Source organism: Glandiceps talaboti, chromosome 18, assembly GCF_964340395.1.
Source record: "Glandiceps talaboti chromosome 18, keGlaTala1.1, whole genome shotgun sequence".
Lineage (NCBI taxonomy): Eukaryota > Metazoa > Hemichordata > Enteropneusta > Spengelidae > Glandiceps > Glandiceps talaboti.
The window spans coordinates 13917260-13939168 of NC_135566.1; the positions used below are offsets into that span (position 1 = coordinate 13917260).

At 35.2% G+C, this 21909-nt stretch overlaps 1 protein-coding gene across 1 annotated transcript; it reads right to left on the bottom strand.

Moving 5' to 3' along the window:
• Positions 1 to 1839: 1839 nt before the first annotated feature.
• LOC144449574 (transmembrane protein 116-like) lies at positions 1840 to 20652 on the bottom strand. The gene is made up of 12 exons (XM_078140136.1): positions 20585 to 20652; positions 13066 to 13173; positions 12381 to 12518; positions 11350 to 11454; positions 10496 to 10545; positions 9144 to 9212; positions 6441 to 6477; positions 5777 to 5869; positions 4636 to 4687; positions 4020 to 4109; positions 3359 to 3441; positions 1840 to 2780 (listed from the first exon to the last, which is right to left on the bottom strand). Exons 1-12 carry the CDS (start codon positions 20630 to 20632, stop codon positions 2367 to 2369), a joined length of 1287 nt encoding a protein of 428 aa, XP_077996262.1. The 5' UTR covers positions 20633 to 20652; the 3' UTR covers positions 1840 to 2366.
• Positions 20653 to 21909: the final 1257 nt, after the last annotated feature.

Consider the following 21909-nt stretch of genomic DNA (forward strand, 5'->3'; position numbering starts at 1 on the left):
ATTGTTGTGACATGTTGGTATAAACAATTGGATGAACAGTGGTTTAACCATACTTGCAGTAAGATGGTGTTTCAAATGACTTTCCTGATCTTACAGAGTACATTTTTTTTTTTTTTTTTTTTTTTTTTTTTTTGGGGGGGGGTTATTCGTTCAATGATCTATCTATAGAGGGGGCTGTTTACTGAAAATGTGACCCTCACCTTGTATAGCATACCCTTTTGTATAAGAAGTACTGTTTTAATAGTTTAAAATCTTTACGGAAGTTAGTGGTTTTTATACAAATCCTAAAGGGGAATGTTTCTGTAGGAATAAACAACCTTTCAAGTGAGTCTTACAGAATGATTTTATAACTCATCTTTTGAGAAATTATGAAATAAAATGAATTTTAAACTTATGTTTTATTGACAGATGAATCTATGTTGTCAATGGGGGGGGGGGGGGAATTGTGCCTAGCTGATTCTACTTACATATTCATGACATTGAGGGAACCTTCTAAGGCCTGATAAAAAAAAAGGTTCACTTATCTTGAGATGGGTCGACTTAATTATTAGTTAGTAACTATGGTAACATTAATTTAAGGTAGAATGCACTTGGAACAAAATTTCCCTGAAAATCAAAGTTCTTCAATTCTCTCCAAACTTTTCCATATGAAAGCTTGTTCCCGGTCCTTGTTGTCAAGGAAACTATCACTCTTTTATGTTCCCAGAGTTAAGACAGTATTTGGCAGCCATATTGGATTCCAAAAGGACTCAATTTTGGTATCATTTCGACCTCTATTTCCCAAATATGTATGGTGACCCCAGTTTTTTTTTAGTGATTTTAACTGAGAATAGTTTTCTTGAACGAAATAAAAGTAAAAGTTTGAATCATTTATTTCCAAAGCGCATTCTACATTAATATGCAAATGTCTTCATTTCCTATGTTAATACTCCCCTTTAATTTGGAGCTTGTCACTGGATTAAAATCACACAATCAAGAATTTAAAAATAAATCTGAACAAGACTAACTGAATCATAAAACTGATCATCAGGACAAAAAGTACTGTAGAAACTCATGAAATACATTTTCATGATAAATACACCACACTTGTCTCATTTACTGACAATGTATTACAATGTCTGGATTAATATGACAATTATATTTGGTTAGACGTGGACTGTGTTCAACCTATTGACATAATTACTTTGGTCATGTGGAAATAAGTTTGATAACTCAACATCATTTCTGTACCTGTGTACATCCATCATAGCATTGTACATTCTGTATAATGGCTAAGGCATATGCCCAGTTCAAATGACAGTATTTCATTAAATTTAGCTCAGTTCTGATATGGCACTGTATATTTAACTGCAGGCAATAGAATCTATAAACAACAGTACTTTACTATGTATATACATTCTGTTTGGAATAGAGTTCTGACAGTTGTACGTGTATACATGTTGCCATGGTAATAAAGTATGTAAATAAAAACATGAGGAAATGTTTATAAATCTTTTTAAATTATAAAAAAAACTAGGAAATGGCTAGTGGCGGATGAATATCCCAGTCAATTGTGGCACTGTACTTGTTCACTCTAGCAGGTCTGTCAGCACTGTACTTGTTCATTCATAACAGGTCTGTCAGCACTGTACTTGTTCACTCTAGCAGGTATGTCAGCACTGTACTTGTTCACTCTAGCAGGTCTGTCAGCACTGTACTTGTTCATCGTAGCAGGTTCGTCAGCACTGTACTTGTTCATTGTAGCAGGTTTATTTGTCAGCACTGTAATTGTTCACTCTAGCAGGTCTGTCAGCACTGCACTTGTTCACTCAAGCAGGTCTGTCAGCACTGTACGTGAAATAGAACTGGCTTTGGGTATTCCATGTGATTTCATATAGTGACACATTTAGTGTCTACACATTAAGACTGCAGTATGCAATACAGATCTATGTTGCAATACAATAGAAGGTATGGCCAGTAGCCTAGAAAAATACCCAGTCTGTAGTTACAGCATTAATTCCTCACAGTAACTGTTGATATGCAAATGTTACTGTACAGGAGTGTCACAGCACTGTACATGCAATGATTGACTGTGTATTTACCAATGCTTGTATGGCTTGTAAACAATACTACAGGTCTGCTATAGTACTGAAAGAAATGGCTAGCAGTATTTGAACACAGTTGACCAGGTAGAGCATAGTGACATCACTGTTCACAAATCATTTGGTGATCAATATCTCTTTTCCTTGTCTAGGACAGTTGAATGAAATGGCACACTTCACAGCTGTAATATAGCACTTTGTAGAAATAGTATATAGCCCAATGGAGTTAGCAATGGCACATTTACAGAATCCATGGAATTTGAATGGCATGCATTGTCTTCACAGCTATCTCCTACTAGACTTGTAAGTGGATGAAGGGGATGGTGTTCCTTGATGGGTTGCTGTGTAGGGGGAGGGTGTTCCTTTTGAAGAAACATTATAAGGAGAAGGTGTATCTTTTGATGCCGTCGTATAGGGAGAAGGTGTTGCTGTAGTATAGGGGGAGGGTGTTCCTTTGGATGTCGAAGCAAAAGAGGGGCTACTTTTTGAAGCGGTTAAAGGAGAGGACGACCCCGACCTAGACCCGGTAAATGTCTTTCTGCCACTTGCAACACCGTAACTTCTATATGTAGTTTTCATAAGAGGGGTAGTCCCTCCACTTGCATCAGAACGAGGATCTGCTGTGGCACTTCGGAAGCTTGGTCTTGTCCATCCATACACCAGAGAATTGAGGAATCCTTGACTTGGTGCAGTAATACCCTGTACAAATATAACAGATAAAATAGTAATAATTTCACTTTTGATTTAGCTTTTTTTACAGTTTGAAGACCAGTAAATTTATCCAATTTTACTGTATGAGAAACGCTATGTCTTCAAACAAAAGCATTCATTACATATTTTTTTATTAAAATGATGTAGCGTATGCCTCTAGGACTAATATTTCTGACAATTAAACTTCTAAAAATCTCGGCAAACTTTGTCGTATAAAATCTTATTTCTGGTCATTTCGAAATAATAACAGAAATTTGGGGTTCAACATTTTCTTTTCAAGACAAGACATAACAAGACACAAGACACGACACAAAACAAAACAACACGACACGACATGACATGACATGACACAAGACATTGCAATACAACAAAACTTAACAAGTGACAAGACTTCAAGTTCTAATGTATTTCAATGAATCTGATGTACACTTGATGACTTTTGTCTGAAGTTTTGAATATGATAAAAAAAAGTAATCCACTATGATAGAGGGCGTCCTATATTGATCCTGTGTTTCTACTTGAATGATTGAGTACTGTAGTAGATAAAGATGTTTATTCTTACTTACCTGTACCAAGTACAGTGGGAAATATTCGTGAATAAGTAGACCAGCATCATCATGTACTAAGTGGGTGATAGCTATAGTCAAAGCTGAAATGTAATATGTACTTTAGAATTAACATAAACTGTAGGCTGTAAAGTGTAATGACATCATCGGTAAGGGCTTATCAGCCTGCCCTAATAGTTTGGGGAAAGGGAGATTAGACTGCGCCCTCAACGGCTGATCTGTCAGTCTACATAAACTGGAGATAAGTCAAAATGTCAACAACTGAAAAACAATCTTTCATCTGCTAGGGTGCAGTTTCAAATTGTCTTGCATATTCAAAATGCTAAATTCCTATATTTCAAACCCTTTCTCAGTATCTATGGGAATGGGTATTATGATGGTACAACAGACAAGTTCTATGATATCTGCATTTGAAATAGATTATAACACATCCCTAACCCCCACCCCCACCACCATTAAGCAAAGTGGTCATACTTAAAACTTGTTAAATAGACAGTCATGAAATAAGTATCATAGTTTTGTTGCTGTGGACTTCAGAAATCTGTCTGTCTGTCTGTCTGTTTGTCTGTCTGTCTGTCTGTCTGTCTGTCTGTCTGTGTCTCTGTGTTTGTCTGTTTCTTTCTCTGTCTCTGTGTCTGTGTGTTTAATTACAGTAACTTACCTGGCAGCCAACAAAATAGGAAGACTAGGATATATAAAGTAATTCTATGTCTCATGTTGGAAACAGCTAGACGTTGTCTCTCTGTCCACACTGAAAATATCAAAATCTTGATGTAGAAAGATTGACCCAAACACTGAGACTAATGTACAATGTGTGTGTGTGTGTGTGTGTGTGTGTGTGTGTGTGTGTGTGTGTGTGTCTGTGTGTGTGTGTGTGTGTGTGTGTGTGTGTGTGTGTGTATAGTATACATATAGTATACATTACTTCATGATGTGATGCTAGTTTATGTGGTTTTATCACACAATAAATACCAAGAAAAAAAGCATGGTCTAACGTTTCAAAACCATAAAATTCTGCATGAGTTGGACATCATTTTTGCAGCCTCTAGGAAATCTGATATATACTGAATTACAAAGGCTAGCTTCAGTTTGACGTACTAAACTAAAAAAGCAGGCATATGTGTATCTGTAAGTGTTTCCTTATTGGCAAAAAGAGTCAGTAGAAACAAGACTCTAAAAGAACTTCTATATAGGCTTCAGTTTTGTGAAAACATTCGTCCAAATAGCTCCCTAACGACATTCAACTGTAATTTGGTCCAAAAAATTTAGCTACTTACCATTTTGACTCAACAACTGTCTATATACTCGATATGCAAGTCCATATAAAATCTAAAATAAAAAAAATTAAGACTATCACTAGAATGTACAGATCACAAAAAATGTGTGAAAAGAAAAAGTAGCCAAAAATAATATCTAGTGAGATTAAATGGTGTTATGAGAGCCTAAAGAATAAAATTCTTTGTTTGAATAATAGTTATAATGTGCAGCTGACAGTGTAGTCGAGTTCCTGATGGCCGTATTCCATTTTTACACTAAATTATCTTTACGCATTACGTCTAGTCAATGTCGTTACTCTCACACAGAATTCTGTGCTTCCCCTACAGTGTTCATATAAACATGATGGGCGTATCGCGTCCCCACATGATTTTAGTTTAAGCAGACTGGAGGTGGAGTTCGGTTGGACATTTGCATATCATATCAGTACAGCTGTACCAATGGATATTAATGAGCGATGACGACAGCCTGTCAATTTGTGATGGATTACTACTGACACGCTCCGTTTGCGCTTCGCCCAGAATGGGGTTGAACCACATTTAATGCCTTGAGTAACGACATCAACTAGACGTAATGTGTGAAGATAACATAGTGTAAAATCAGAATACGGGTATCAGGAACTAAACTACAGGCAGTATCAGTAAACCACTTTAGTTAATATGTCTGTCATCTCTTTCCTGTCATAGGTATGTCTCATCAGTCAGTACACGTATTAGTTTGTCTCCCAGGCATACCTGGTACGCAGAGTTCACAGTACATGTACACTGACTTCACAGTCCACAGAGACATAATAATAAGCACTTTTCAATGTTCATTTCAACATGAATTAAAGAGTCACATTATTATGACAGTAAACCCTTGCATGCGAGCACGCGCGTGCGCACACACACACACACACACACACACACAAACTCACACACACGTACACACAAACATGCACACACTTGCATGCACGCACGCACACACACATACGCATGCACACACAGACATAGACACAGACACACACACACACACACACACACACACACACACACACACACACACACACACACACACACACGCACACACACACACAGCTCTGCTTATATTTCATACAAGGATATCAACCACAATACGTACTTACTTATGACCTTGTGTACTTACCAGTAGAGCTACTATTGATAAAGATAATGATGCTACAAAAACAATGGAACCATAATTACTCCATAACCACTCATTGTACTTGTCGTCATGGGTCTGATAATGAACAGGAAAGGATCAATAAAATAATTATCAATAATCAATCAATCAATAAAAATACCGCAGAGATTTTAAGTAGATATAAGTTTTTAAATTATAAACAGGTACATATAGATAACACTCCTTAACAGTTGTTATTGCTAGGTCAGTGAGTGAGTGACAAAAAGGTCCTCAGGCAATCTTTGTCAAAAAAAACTTGTATCATTTTTTGTTCTTCCCCTCTAAAAGCTCACTGTAACTTTTATCCTACCAGGTAGCCAATTATACATCTGGGTTGATTGAGGTACAATCATACTTGAAATCTTGCCCAAGGACTTTTAGCCATTCAGAAACAAATGGCAGCGATGAGGCTCGAACCTGCAACCTGCAGATTTCAAGCCAAGCACTCTAACCATTCGCTCTTCATGACTCCACAACCAGCAATGTCGGATTACAAGCCACCACTCTAACCATTCAACCATTATGACTCCACAACCAGCAATGTACAGATTACAAGCCACCCACTCTAACTATTCACCCATCATGACTCCACATAGCAAGGCTACAAAGCAGTAAATTTGATACTTACAACTGAACTGGCTGGCCTATAAAACAGTAACAGACACCTATGAAATGAACAAGAGACAAAGACACCATTAGAAATGAATAATTTACCCTAAATACTATATTAGAACATTGCTAGACTTACAGTGATTGCTTGAATCGACAGTCATGCATCATATGCATCAAAAAAAGAGTATCGTATAACTTTATGCAAAAATGAGTGTGCAAGTACTCCATGCACTCACTGGGTGAAGGCACAATACTATTGTTATAGTTTTTAGAGAATTTGTTGTTCAGATCATGGAAGTATCATGTTCAGATAAACATATGTAATAATAACAGGAAACTAAGATACATGATCACCAGTATGGGTAGTTCGGGTATTTTCACTTTCAGTTGAAGTGTTTTCTGCTGTACGAGCTTTAAATAGCTACAGAAGAACACCACAAACACTTACGCAAATATATCACCCTGCCATTTGAACATTACAGGGTTTGCACTGCTTAATAAGTAATTGCTCATATGCTGATTTATAATCTATACAGACAGTGATGTGACAGCATAAACATGTTTACCGTTCAAACATGAGAGGCTATCTGTTAATTATTTTAAAGGGGAACACCACTGCAGGAAATAGAGACATTTTCATAAACTATGGGTTTCAGAGAGTCATTTCATGAGTGTATATCACCTATGTACAATTACTTGTGATTTAAGAAAAACCTCAAGTTGACCTTGTGCATATATAGGGTATCTTTGCTATGGGCTATTGCATCATGGGAGATTGCAGAAATACATTATTCAATGGTTGAACACTGAATATTCATGACAGCTGTTTCACACTGAAGTGCACTGCACATTGTATCATGAATATAGTTTTCAAGCATTGAATAATGTATTTCTGATATCTCCCATGATGCAATAGCCCATAGCAAATGTATCCTATATATGCACAAGATCAACTTGATGTTTATCTGAAATCACAAGTAATTGTAGGTGATGTAAAAATTATCAAATGACTCTACAGAACCCATATTTTATGAAAGTGTCTCGATTTCCTGGAGTAGCGTGCCCCTTTAATGATCATGAGAACATTCATAACACTCACAAGATGCATGGATTTATTGATCAATTTATTGCTGCAGTTAAAATTCATTTCAGTTTTAACACACTGCAGAGAGGAAAGTTAAATTTATCAAATTCTAAACTTGGCCCATTTACATGCATTTCAATGTCAACTTGACTTTTTTTCCATTTAAAATGTCTTTTATAGCTTAGTACTAGTCTTACAGAATGATCAGCATGTCTTACAAGTAAGAAGCTTATCAATTCAGCCTATACAACTTTGAACTTTTATGAATCTGGATGGAATTTTTAGAGCTGCATTAGCTGCAACGGGACATTTTTTGGAAAAATATTTTGTTAATAAATTTACTCATAATATCGTACACCCTGAACAGTATTGAATCATCTATAAGTGAAAACGTTTTTTTTTGTAGCTGTATACATGATAAGTAAAAATCAAAATGATTTTGGGTCCACACCAAAAAATCAGCGCCCTCAACGGTGATCATGATTTAAACTTGTTATTGCAATAGTAATGAAGAATATCAATCACTAATTCACATGTATAATGTCTAATTATTGGTATCTTAAACAATTTTCAGTGAAAATATTGTGGTTGTGAGGGAAAAAAAAGAAAATCAAAAAACCATAATACAACTAGTACAGTTTAATATGGTGACAGATTCAAAACCAAACTTTTGCTCAAGATTTAAACTTGTCACTACATCATCTATCGACAATATTGACCACTACTTAACAGATACAATGTCTTTTTATAAATTACTGACCAATTTTAGTGAATATATATTTGGTTATTTGATGAAAAAAAATATCCCAGTTGTAGCTACTGCAGCTCCTTAACACAATGTATGTAATTTATTCAAGATTAATTCTTCTCATGAAAGGACTCAATGGTAGCGTTTCTAAATATTTTTATCCGATATTACATTTTTCTATGAATTACACTTGAATATAGCTTTGAAATCATGACACATGATAGGCAGCACTTTCAAGTAGAAAATAGTACTCATCTTGAAAGGTATCAACTTCTTACCTGTCATCAATAGGACTGGATAAGAAGGATTTGAAACTAGTTGAATAATATGTTAAAGGGGCACAAGCTGTGCTTATACGTATTTGGACATAGTTTTTTTCTGCATATTTAAAAGGTACTCTCAGTATTGTACTTACTGAAGCATACTTGACAACTACTTGCAATTGACTGAACTCAAACCTAGGACATAGATACTAGTATAACTCATAAATGAGTAGTGTAAAATTGGAATACGGTTGTCAAGAACTAGACTACTTGAACATTGACCAGAACTACATGTCACTTGTATGTATAGTTTGTTTCAATATTACCATATATTGCTTTCTGTACAACCAATCATAATATGGGTAAGAAAGCCAGGTAACAAACATCGCTATAGAAACGTACAACTGGGTGGTATTAGAGAAAGAGTACATTTTGTAAGCCTTTTTCAAATTCTCTAAGGAGTAAAAAATTTATTCATCATTTGCTGAATTTGCCTAGAGGCTACTGCAAAAAAACTTAAGATTGGTACATAGACATTAGTGGCCATGACTGTATAACTTTATAATCAACAAGTAATGGACGTAGTATGAATAATTTATTTATTTGTAGTCATTTAAAGCTTACCTTGTACAATCCTGGTTTGCATCTTTATACAATAGTATAACAGGTATCATCAATACTACTGGCAACAACCTGTCAACAATAGATGATAAACACATTCTCTTTACTATCAAACGAAGTTTTCATCTTAGGGTGAGTCGTGACCCTATTTTTTTTCTCTGTTTCTCATTACGCGACCAACCCAAATTTTCAGCTCCGACATCAGTCAAAAAATATATTTATTTTTGCCTGCCCTTAATATTTTGTGGAACAGCACCCTCTCTGTCAAGAATAAGCAAGTGTCTGGACTGTCAATGTAATCTACAGTCATGGCGGCGGCAACGACACTTTCTTTCATGATGGAAGTTATTCAAGTAGGGGGGCTGAGAACATGCCAATTATGTAGAGAAGCTGGGAAAGGGCTTGTTACATGTTTTACAGATGTTTTACACTGAAAGGTATAGGCACTTTGAAGTCATGAATATTCATTTTGCAAACATGAATATATTATTTCTGCTGACTCCAATGATGCATTGGCCCATTTAAATGAAGACACTCTAGAGAGGCACAAGAACTTGATGTTTCTCTGAAATCACAAGTAATTGTAGGTGAAATAAAATCATTAAATGAATCTCCATAAACCCATAGTTTATGAAAATGGCTCTATTTCCAGGAGTGGTGTTCCCCTTTAATTTAAAGAATGATATGCCGATGAACAGTCTCGCTGCCGGACTCGTAACTATCGAGGGACTTCCCTCTTCTCGCAGCTGCGCCGCTCGGCATACATAAACAGATTAGGGACGATAGTCACGAGTCTGGCAGCGAGACTAGCCAATGAAGTACTTTTGCTGCATATTATTCAAATGTAATTGTTATGCTCAAAATGTTTAGAAAGGTGGCTTAAAGAGGAAATTGTAAAACAAGGAACATCCAAGCATAAAAATCAGAGAGCATTATTGGTGAAATATTGTACACAGTGCAAAGTCTCAAAGAACATGCTATTAAAGCAAGTACATGAAACAGAATGACTGTTTTTGAGGTGACCAATAAAGTACTATCGATCAAAATACTGGGCGAGGCACTGCACTGCACATAACTTGGTACAATATTTATTATATTAGTGTTACCAAGTTTGCTGAAATAGAAACAGGAACTCAAAACTAGACTCTCTTATGATATGGATTACAGAAGAATTCATTATAGGAATATTTATAAATAGAAAATTAACTTTGATATTTTTATATAGACTGTAAGATATGTTGTGACGATCTGCCCTCTCTGGCCTCCTCTCACCAGGATGGGTTGGCCAATGTGTGAGGGCGCCCTGTCATGACATACCTTACAGACTAATACAAAAATAACCTGTAATTGCTTACCATGCAATTATAAGAACGATACGTAGTGACCAAATCATCCCTGTAGTTTCCTGTAACAAAGTAACATGTGTCGTTAGTCTAGTGCTATGCATGGTATATCAAATCTCAAGATCTCTCTTTTTACATCTAGCTGAATGAGATCCTGAAGTGAAACTTCAGATTCAGCCAAAGCCAGCCACACAGTCATTAACATGATATCTTTACTAATTAATTAGAGAATTCTGTCCAATGATAAGTTAGCATTTATTGGGAGCACTTACATACACGTAATGCCCAAATATGGTATGTTTAATAGTCAGATCAGGATGCTACTTACACATTGTGTACATTTAGGGGTTTACTCATTCATATGAACAACGTTTTGGTTCATGATTTCTTATTGAGCTAGATGGTGATGTGGTAAAGAGATGATTCGATACCATGGATTGCATCAAAATGAATGCATCGTAGGTAATCACAGAATTCACTCGTATACATATCACGGTATTATATGACTGTGAGAAGATCATGGGTGACTATAGGTGACAATTGTATTTATAAGCAATTTCTAGTGAATATAATGACTGTGATTAGTTGTTATTGTGAATGTTCAGTAAGTTTTCAATAGCCATTATATCATAGTTTTACTGATACTGTAGATAAAACTATTTTATAACATAGATTGTTGTCTCCCCCTGTCTGTCTGTTTAACTGTCTGTCTCTGTCTGTCTGTCTGTCTATCTCTCTTCTGTCTCAATCTCTGTCTGTCTCTCTGTCTGTCTCTGTCAGTCTATCTCTGTCTGTCTCTGTCTCTCTCTTGAAACTGTAGTAACACAACAAAGACCAAAATTTGAATACTTGAAACGAATACTTACTAATAATGGTCTTAGGTTATTAGCTCTGTTCAGCCTGTCTTTTATCCTCACATAAACATTTAAAGCATAATTTACTGTTAAGAAAAAAGTTGCTATGTGAAAAGCCTGTAACAGAAAGGAAACTTAATTAGTAATGGAAGTAGAACAAGGTCTGTTTAATTTATCATTTATTATATACCTATGCCCAGATCAATCGTTCTTGATGATGTTAAAATATCACTTCTGATATGGGATGTTAAATGCTTTCAATTCGGTTCTGTCAAAATGTTCAAAACTGTCATTATTTTTCCTTTTTCATAATAATTATAATAATAATTTGTTTACTGCATTTCTGGGCCACTGGCCATATGTAAAGTGTATAAATAGAGAAAAATACATTTCTGTTGTACAGAAAGCAAAAGTGAGAAAAAAATATTACATAGTATTTACTTTGGAAGTTCTTTATCTCCATACACATACATGTATTTACACAAACTGAGCAGGATATCTGAATTAGCAGTACTCATTAACATTTTAAACTTATTGTAATAGGAAACTTGCAATCCAGACTGAGCATGCTCAGACGTAAAGGACTATGGGATTATCTGTGGGAAGTTATCATAATGCGTAATCTGGAGCTACCGATAAAATTAACCTCCCACAATGGTCAGGGTAACTATGAATTGATTATTTGTGGTCACAAACAATGTATCAACATTGCTTACAATACTAATTGATTAGTATTTATTATCACATTTCCCATGATGCAACATTCAACATGGCGGGTTTGCAAGTTCCCTATTGGGTTGGTTGGTTGGTTGTGAACATTACTTTTCCTGATTGTTCACACACATTTACATGTAAATCATGTTTTTTGTTCATTCAGCTGAAAAATACTTGTGACCTAAGGGTATTGTCACTACACACCTTTTGTAACTCAGTTGCACGGTCACATGGGTCACTCGTACATTCCTTGGCTGAACAAAGAAAACCACAGGGGGAAATAATATCTAACTATGACGTTGTTGACTGACTCATAGAACCACACTTACCTCTGTAACTGCTTGAAGATATATACATTCATCACTTTTATCCATGTTTTCCCATACTAGAGTCCACATTGCGGCACCGATTACCCAACATATCGATAAAAAAAGATCGGCAATTGATAAATGAAATAATGGTCTCACCTAAAAAGGCACAAAACAAGGAAACATCATTAATGTACAGTTACTAGTATTTGCCAAGAAAACACCCAAACATTCTTTGTTAGAAATAAAATCAACACGAATAATGAGTGGTTGATACTTGCATTATTTCTTAATACCATCATCTAAAAATATAATCCCAAAATTTATCCATATCGATAAAATAGTCATTAGACACTGCATTATCATGGGAATATAATAGATTGATAATTTCCTTGTAAACAAAAAGATAAACAATCAAATATCTGTAATGATTTTAAAATTTAAGAGCTAAAAAAAAGCACAATGTTTTGGGTGACTTGAGTTACTTTGAATTTCAAACAAATTGATTACTGAGCAGCATACTGAAAGTAATTCTGTAATCGGAGAAAATTAGGTATACATGTAGCTGCAAGTATAATTAATGTATCAGGAATGTATTTTAAGATGTGTAACTTATATCACTTTTTTTTCATCTCCTTGGTTAGGAAATCACCATGGTAACAGACACTGTCGGTGTCACTATGCAGTTAATTTACATCGTTCTTACCTCTATACTTCTACATGTCCTCTTGTAAACTGAATATACAATAATAGAGCCAGCTCCCAGAATACTGAGTGATGCTACCACAAGATGAACAAATCGTAGGATTCTCATCTAAAAATATGGAAACATAATAAAATAAAAGTAAAGTAAAAATTTGTAATTATTTCTGAATGACAGAATAATATCTAAAAGAAAGGTCACAAACCCAAGTGATGTGTTCTTGGTAGTCATCTGGCAATCCTTCACATAGACTACAATGGGTCTGCTTCATAAGGCTGAAGTGATGTATTTATTTACAGGTACAATGTATGGCATTTCCGAGAATAGTACATGTAGTCATGCAGGGCAGGTTTACACCTCAAACATGGCCACCGCCATAATGAACCAAATTCCTTACCATAAAATGAACTTAGTCTAGCATTTAATACTAAGTTCAGAGTACACATGTGTACAAACAAAATCCTTCTTTCTTCATTCAAAGAAACTTCATAGGTAGAAATTAGCACTGAAGTTAACAAAATGTTATCTGAAATTGTAGTATTTTTGAAAAGAAATGAGCCAATATTTGTTCTTATTCATTCTTTGTAATAAGTATGAATGAGTTGGATTTTGATGTTTGACTGCAATGGTCAAGGTCAAGGTCATAATTTGTCTTTATAATTTAGTGTAGAGTACTAGACACTTGAACCTAAGTACAGACACTTGAACCACAAAGCAGTGCAGAATACAGTAACTACAGACTGATCAGTAACTCACATATATTTTACCTCAGCCTTTTGTGAAAGAATATTAATTTGAAACATCAATGATTGCACTTATTGATAATGACTGTTTTACTCATTACTTTTACATATAAAAGTTTGCTTCGATGATTGTGTACTCTTTACGAAAGCGGCCGCATTCCAGCACCACATAAATTCTATGGTCTCTGGAATGCAATAAATTTGACTTGGAGGAGTGATTAAGGTCAATTTACACACATTATTTTACAACAATGAAATTGTATATAATAAATTTCCAACATGACATGAAATAATAACTCTGTCAATATCTAGACAGTAGTTTATTTGAAGGCAATAAATAAAATTATCTATGTTCTGAACTAATGAGACCAGTTCGTACATTGTATGAATCATAAACTGAATAAGGCCTACATCTATAAAACTGAGCAGGGGTTTTGTTCGGGGTGTATTTTCCGATTCAGAAGAACAGATTAGAAAATTATTAGCGGCGTTACATTTACTTTGTTTGACAGTCTTACATGAAATTTGTGGGATAAATTGTTACTGTTAATGATATCTGTCAAACACTCAAATGAATCAATTTGACTTAGTGTATAATCAAGTTGTGGACTGATGTATGCCATGTTGTGGTGTATGCTATGTTTAAAACCTATCATTGGTGGGCAAGAGGTCAAAGGTTATACCACAGGTTATACATTTTGTTTGGACAAATAACCTACCATGGGTGAGTGCTGCTCATTCTGAGCTATTGAACTGTCCATAAATATTGTTGAGTTGTATAAAGTGCCATTTATGACTACTTTTCATCAGATATTATTTGCAAATTACTTCAGAATAAATAAATCCCAGGAACAAACACCTGATTTCATCGGACTTGAATTAAACCTGCACTAGCTGAAACTGGGACAATTCTTTTTCATCAAATTACCAAAGATATATTTACTATATTAATACTAAAAATGGACAATGTCAATTACTCATAAAATACATTGTACCAGTCCTGTTAACTAGTGGTCAATATTATCTGTAGGTACTGTAGTTTCAAGTTTAAATCTCAAGTGAAAGCATACTTTTGAATCTGTCACCATATTAAAACTGTACCAGTAATATCATAAGGTAACTGGAGTATCAGTTTTCATCAGACAACCACAATATGTATAATGAAAATTGTTAAAAATACCAGTAAGTTAATCACTTTATAGTAACTTTTTACCAGTGGTTCTTGTTTCCATTAGCGACTTTTATTACATGGGACTCTTTTATTGTCACTGACCTTTTTTGTGACTCTTCGTAGTGTGTTTTCCACTCGCAGTTTTTATCGCTTTTGCAGTGTTCAGCGCCTATGAACTTTTAGGATATATGGCGCTTTACAAGTGATGTTATTATTATTATTATTTTTTTATTATTATTATTAATTAGACATTTTATATGTTAATCAGTGGTCGATGTTATCCATAACTAGAACAGAAACAAGTTGAAACTGTAATCGCCCACTGAAGACAATGACTGTGAACCCAAAAATCAATTTGATTTGATTTATCAAGAGCTACAAAAATATGTTATCCACAGGTGATGCAATACTGTTCACCGTGTACAATATCATGAATAAGTTATTTTACCTGACAAAACATTTTCCCAAAAAGTTCCAGTTGCAGCTAGTGCAGCTTAAAGGTACCAATATTCACACACATACAACTACATGTATGTTAGTAACACTATAATGTTGCTCTATCTAGAATTCGTTCAGTGATATATCATCAGCAGAACATGACACTTTCAACATTTTCAATATTATGAAAGAAAGCTTGTACCTGATAATAGGGGGTACCCTTACAGAAATAACCTAGTAGAGGTGACCTATCAACATGTATCTGTATATGTGTGTGTGTGCGCGTGCATGTGTGTGTGTGTGTGTGTGTGCTATCCCTGTCTGTAATTTCAAGATAGTGATTCACAAGTGTTTTAAAGGGTATAAAATAGATCACATGACCTAATAAACTCTCACTAGTGATTCTGAACCTGTACCATTACAATCAAAACAGTTAAAAATATTTCCACTTCTGTGAATAGCTTGATAGTTATTATTTTGCTAGTCATATACACAGTTGTTATGCTTTGACAGATTACAAGAAAACAAACTTTGACCCTCACCAGTGTACAATCTACAGTGTCTGAACCACATACACACAAAACATTGGCATCAGTTAGATTTTCAGCCACAGTAGTCATGATTGCAGTTGAACGCATAGACATATTATCCGTAAATTCTTGACTTGTCAAACTTAATCCCATGTATATAGTGGCCTACCAATCCCTCCATGGCATTTCCCAGCAGAGAACTGATCACCAAAAGAGACAAAGCACACACATATACATGTACGTACATGTGCCTATTGTTTCTGGAGTTCCTAATAATGTTTGATATGCCATGTGATGTCCAAGTTATCATCCACCTTTGAACTGGACAGTGACCATGTAAATAGTTGCATAATTAACAAATACTGATTTGACCGATTTGATCAGCTTGTGTAAAAACAATGAAAGAAGTGGAATGGTAAGTTAAACCAAACTTGATTTCAACATTTTAATCTGTTTAACAATTCAATATACATGATGTAGGGCAGTAAATTTCGTATTTGCTACATGATTCACAGGCCTCATGCTTCACAGTCACAAAGCTCCTGAACAAATAGACTTGAGTCCGGGAATTCCTAGTGTGGGGGAGTTGCTGTGAATTTTGCCCCACTGTTCTATTGTGAATGTACATAGTTAAGTAGTAAGGTCTCTTGACCTTGTATGGCCTTGTCATTGTTTTCTATTTCTATGTTATGTTATGACTAGGCAGAATGTTTGATCAATAAATGATGTCATCAGACATGCAAGTCATGTGACTCTATTCAGATGGCAGGTGAAACACGACAGTCAGCAAATGTGGTACATTGACTGACATATTATATACTCAGTGAACGTTTGCTACACATGACTTAACACTAACAGCAATGTTTTGAAACTCACATTCTCACATTACTGAATAAAGAAAGCTATATAAATTTGAGAGAGAGAGAGAGAGAGAGAGAGAGAGAGAGAGAGATAGACAGATAGATACACAGACAGACAGACAGACAGACAGACAGACAGACAGACAGACAGACAGACAGACAGACAGACAGACAGACAGACAGAGATACAATGTAGATAGATAGACAGACAGACAGACAGACAGATAGACAGACAGACAGACAGACAGACAGACAGACAGACAGACAGACAGACAGACAGACAGACAGACAGACAGACAGACAGACAGACTGACTGACTGTGTGACTGAGTGACTGATTGATTGATTGATTGACTGACTGATTGATTTGTCGACTGATTGATCAATTGATTGATTTGTATAGAATCATTGACTTAAAAAATTAACTGGCTATATTGGATCACTCTTTTTTGTCATGGCCAACATTGTTCTATAGTTTTACCGACCACTGTTTTTCTGATCCAAATTTTATTTCTAATACAACATGTATGTACACACAGCCTACCTGTAGACTTGAAGGACTAATATGCTACTAGTGTTAAACTACCAGCTATCATATTAAACTGCCACTTAATATTTTGAATTTTTGCTCCTCCTTCCACACACACCTCATCCATATAAATTATACTGTAGTGAAACTCCAGTAGCAATGTTTATACTAGTTTTCTTAAATACCAGCATATGTACCTCCTAACCTAGAATAGTTATTTCACATATCTACTGCAGACATACCTATCCACTGTCTCTTCAGAGTCCTAGTTACTGTAAATAAACTCAATGCAAACATTTCATTTTCAACAACTGTTGGTTCTTGTTTTTTCACTGATTTATGTATGTTATTCTAATTCCTGAAACTGGTACGATTGCTGAGAGATTGAAGGTTACCAATGTTTGACATGTTTATAATTTGTTGACAAACGATTACAATGGTTTGAACCTTTTATTGGTACTGTTTACACTGTGATATCAAACCAGTGTACATACTACTACCATCAAGGTAATTCAGCTACTAAATACTCTAGTCAAACAAGAATTGAACATTTTCCAGTAATGGTATTGTGTATTTACACACTGGTAAAAAATATCAACAAAACAATAGCATAGCAAGACTTGGGGGGGGGGGGGGGGGGGGGGGGATTGAGAAATATTTTCTGGACAAAGCCGTCACATGTTTATTGATTTTGAAATGCCTGTACTAATAATAGTCATGTGCATGTCATTTGACAATTGTCGGTGTCTTTGTTAAGGCAGTAAGCAGGTAAGACATGCCTGCGTTCCCACGTCATTTCACTGGGGTTCCCCTGTCAAAATTATGGTGCAATATAATCTCAAAGCTATATGTTTCCTTTAAACTTCAAAATCCCGATCCGCATGGATTCCAGGCTAGAATTACGTATTCAAAGAGTACTGAGTAACTAGTAAGTGTTTTTGCTATGGTTTGGACAATCAGATTAAATTCTGATGTGGTGAAAGCAGCTAGATGTCTTTAGTTACCTCTATTTCCATCGTTTTGTGTCATCTGTTTTTGTTCCGGGTGATTGTCACCTTCCCACAACCACCAGGAACAAAACAAAACAAACAAAAACAAATAACACAAAAGGATGGAAATAGAGGTAAACAATGAGTTCTAGCCACACCACCAGAATTTAATCAGATTGTCCAAACATTAGCAAAAACAGTTAGTTACTCAGTACTCCTTGAATACATAGTTCTAGCCTGGAATCCATGCGGATCGGGATTTTGAATTTTCCTTTCCAATCACATAGTTGATGATTATAGAAAGAAATGTGCATGAGTGTTAAAATCTGAAATAGTTCAGCTAAAATAGCTAGTGTTTAGCAGTGTAAGTTTCCATACATGTACCAAGATGAATTGATGAGTGTAAGGGGTTTCTAATATTAGATGTGTCACCACACTCCTAGTCTAGATGGTAGCTATCCATTGTATTAAATCATTTTGAGAAAGATCTTCAGGTTTGATGCCAAGGATAGCACTAGACTTCTATGCTCCTTTTATGAAATTATACCACTCAGTTGTTAGACTATAAATAAGTTGTAGCATCTCTGCAAACAGTCAAGTTTAAAAGGACAAATAGCAGAAATGAACTATATTTGATTTGTAGACTTAACTGGGCAAAATCAAAATTTCAGAATAGAAATCAACTCTGTTTCCGATGACAACAACATTTCATTAAAACAAAATATATGGCTTATACTAGGATTCCACATTTGTACTATGTTAAAAGTTTGAATTTCAAAAATTAAATCAACTGATTTAGACTCCGAGTCACATATGAAATTTACCTTTGTAGCTGTTTTTTTTTTGTAAAATGCTGGAAACATACATATAGATATGCTTACTGTCGAGTGTGTTTTCCTTTCCAAATCAAGCACCCAAACCGTAAAAAAAGTTTTAGGTTCATGCTTCTTGGGGTATTTCTAAAGCTATTACTTTTCCTCTAAAACCACCCGCCTTAGTTCAATAACTTCCATCATGAAAGAAATGCTCTGTTCATGAACAAGCGTCGCCACTGCTGACATGACTGTACATTTACATTGACAGCCCAGACACTTACTTATTCTTGCCAGAAAGTGTGCTATTCAACAGAATATTAGAGGTGGTCAAAAATAAAAATAAAATTACTCTGATGTTGGAGCTGAAAATTTGGGTGGAAAAAAGGGTCACCCTCTTCTAGGTTGCCAAATACAGCAACCTCTGATTACAATTATACATACCATTAAAATGTACTACATTGTATGATGTACACAATTCTATCACATGGCTTGGCATGATCCTAGATTTATATTATTTGCATAAACAAACTGATTAAACCTTATCAAGATCTCTTTATAGTGATACTGTATACAGCTATAGGGTGATTCACATGGACTGCCATGTGAATAATGTGATGCTAACTTTTACATCACTGAGGTGTACACACAGTCATTGACCCAGTTTGAATAAGGATTAAGATTTGGACAAGAAAAACAATTGTCAGACAGAACTATAGAAACAAAGAATTACCCTACAATAACGAATAAGATAACATTAAATGTGAGAACTTGGGGTGTACATGTAATCCCTGGCTTTCAAAAACTACAGGTATATTCATTAGGCCTAAAAAAAAATGTCCAGTTCCGGTCACCCAACCCCACCTAGCTTTTCACTGCCAACCCTAAACTTTTTTTTAACGTATTCAAGAATACATCAAATAAAATTGCAAAAATTGTGAAGTCGCTAGAGAAATAGTGGATGCGAAAACTGACATCAATTTTAAAAGATAAAATAAAACTGTTCTTCCAATCTGTAATGGTTGTACATCTGATAGGAAGAAATAAACAACACAGAGACCATTTGGAAAAACAATGGAAACCCTGAACTAGACACTCACACATGAAAAAAAATATATAATAAAATAAAATAGAAAATCTACCTACCCCACCTATTCTAAAATTGAGCGTAATCGGAACCTCACAATTTTTTTTATTAGGCCTTAGTCAGTAAGATACAGACATTAGTGCCACATTCAGCAAGCACTCATCTGATTGGGCTGAACAACATGACGTATCTTCATCACATAATCAGAGGTGGCCTGAGTGGGCTACCAGCTGCAAATTATAGTAGCCCCATGACAAGAATTCAAGGTAGTCTGTGGGCATGGGACTACTGTTAATTTCGAGCCCTGAGAGTATATATTTAACTTAAAACTTAAAGTAATTGTCATCATAAATCATATACTTACATCCTCATTATCTTGATCATCCAGTTCTGGACAGCTCAAGAGCATCATTTCGGTTGCTGGGGTTTTAGATCCCATATCATTGGATTGTTTGGGTGTAACACAAGGTATATATATATATATATATATAATGAGAATGTCAAGTTCAGGCAATGAACTCAACTCGACTTGCTGTACTAGCTACATAGTAAGCCTGAAGATACTTCAATAGATCACTTAAAGAGTACATCAAGTTGTTGTCATTTGTAGAAATCACCTGTCATATAAAATAGAAACCCATAGTATCGGATTAGTACAATTTTATCAGTGGAGTAAGTAGGACAATATGATAAGAAAGTAGGACAATTCTTATGGCATTTAAGACCAACTTTTTCTCCGTGCAAAACCTGAACATCTTAAACAGTTAAAAAAACATCATGAACATAAAATGAAATTTGAAATAGATCTACAAACAATATTATGATGTCTCACACCGGTCCTTCCCTAGGGCCTTCCCGTTTCCCTTTTCGATCAGGAGCTCACTAAGGAAGGAACAATTACACACAGTCACACAAGCTCAACAAGTGAACTTCGTTCAGAGGGGAGAGGGCCTGGTGTCAATGTGATTGCTGAAATTCATTTCCGCACTTCTAACCAAGTTTCGAAAACTTTCACGCCTACCATGATGGAAGCTACTGTATTTACTACTGAGATGTTGATATAAGTTGATAAAATATTAATTATAATCATCATCATGTGAGATATAGTGTTGAGTTTCTGATAGTATTGTGATGTATTTACTATCATCTCAGTAAACAGGTTCAAAAGGTTGAAACGTTATGTTTACCATCATGTTTTTACACTGCATCTACAAATGTATCATAGCGGTGTGACCGGTACACTTTTCACCATGGTTTACATCATATATAAATGTGTGATGTCACACTTATGAATGTTCATTTAGGCGCGCGCGGTGGGGGGGGGGGGGGGGTGACATTGTGAGATCATCCCTAAGTATATTAAGAGTAGAGTAAAGTTTAAACACATACTCCGTGGTAAAAATTAGAGAAAATATGACTTAATCAGATACATTATAAAACAGACATAAACTAGGTAAGGCAAACACTACATTATTTCATTTTACCATACTGATACTAATTATTACAAATAATAATTTGTTTCTTTTTTAGAGGAGTTGGAACGGGAATCTGGAGGGAATCTGGTTAACTTCACTAGTTTCCATATAAACCAGTCTATCATTTTGACTATGAACGAAACTTGTTGCCTGTTAATTATTAGGGCACACTGTACATGTAAGAGGATAGCTATTTACAACGCTGTCTTTTAAC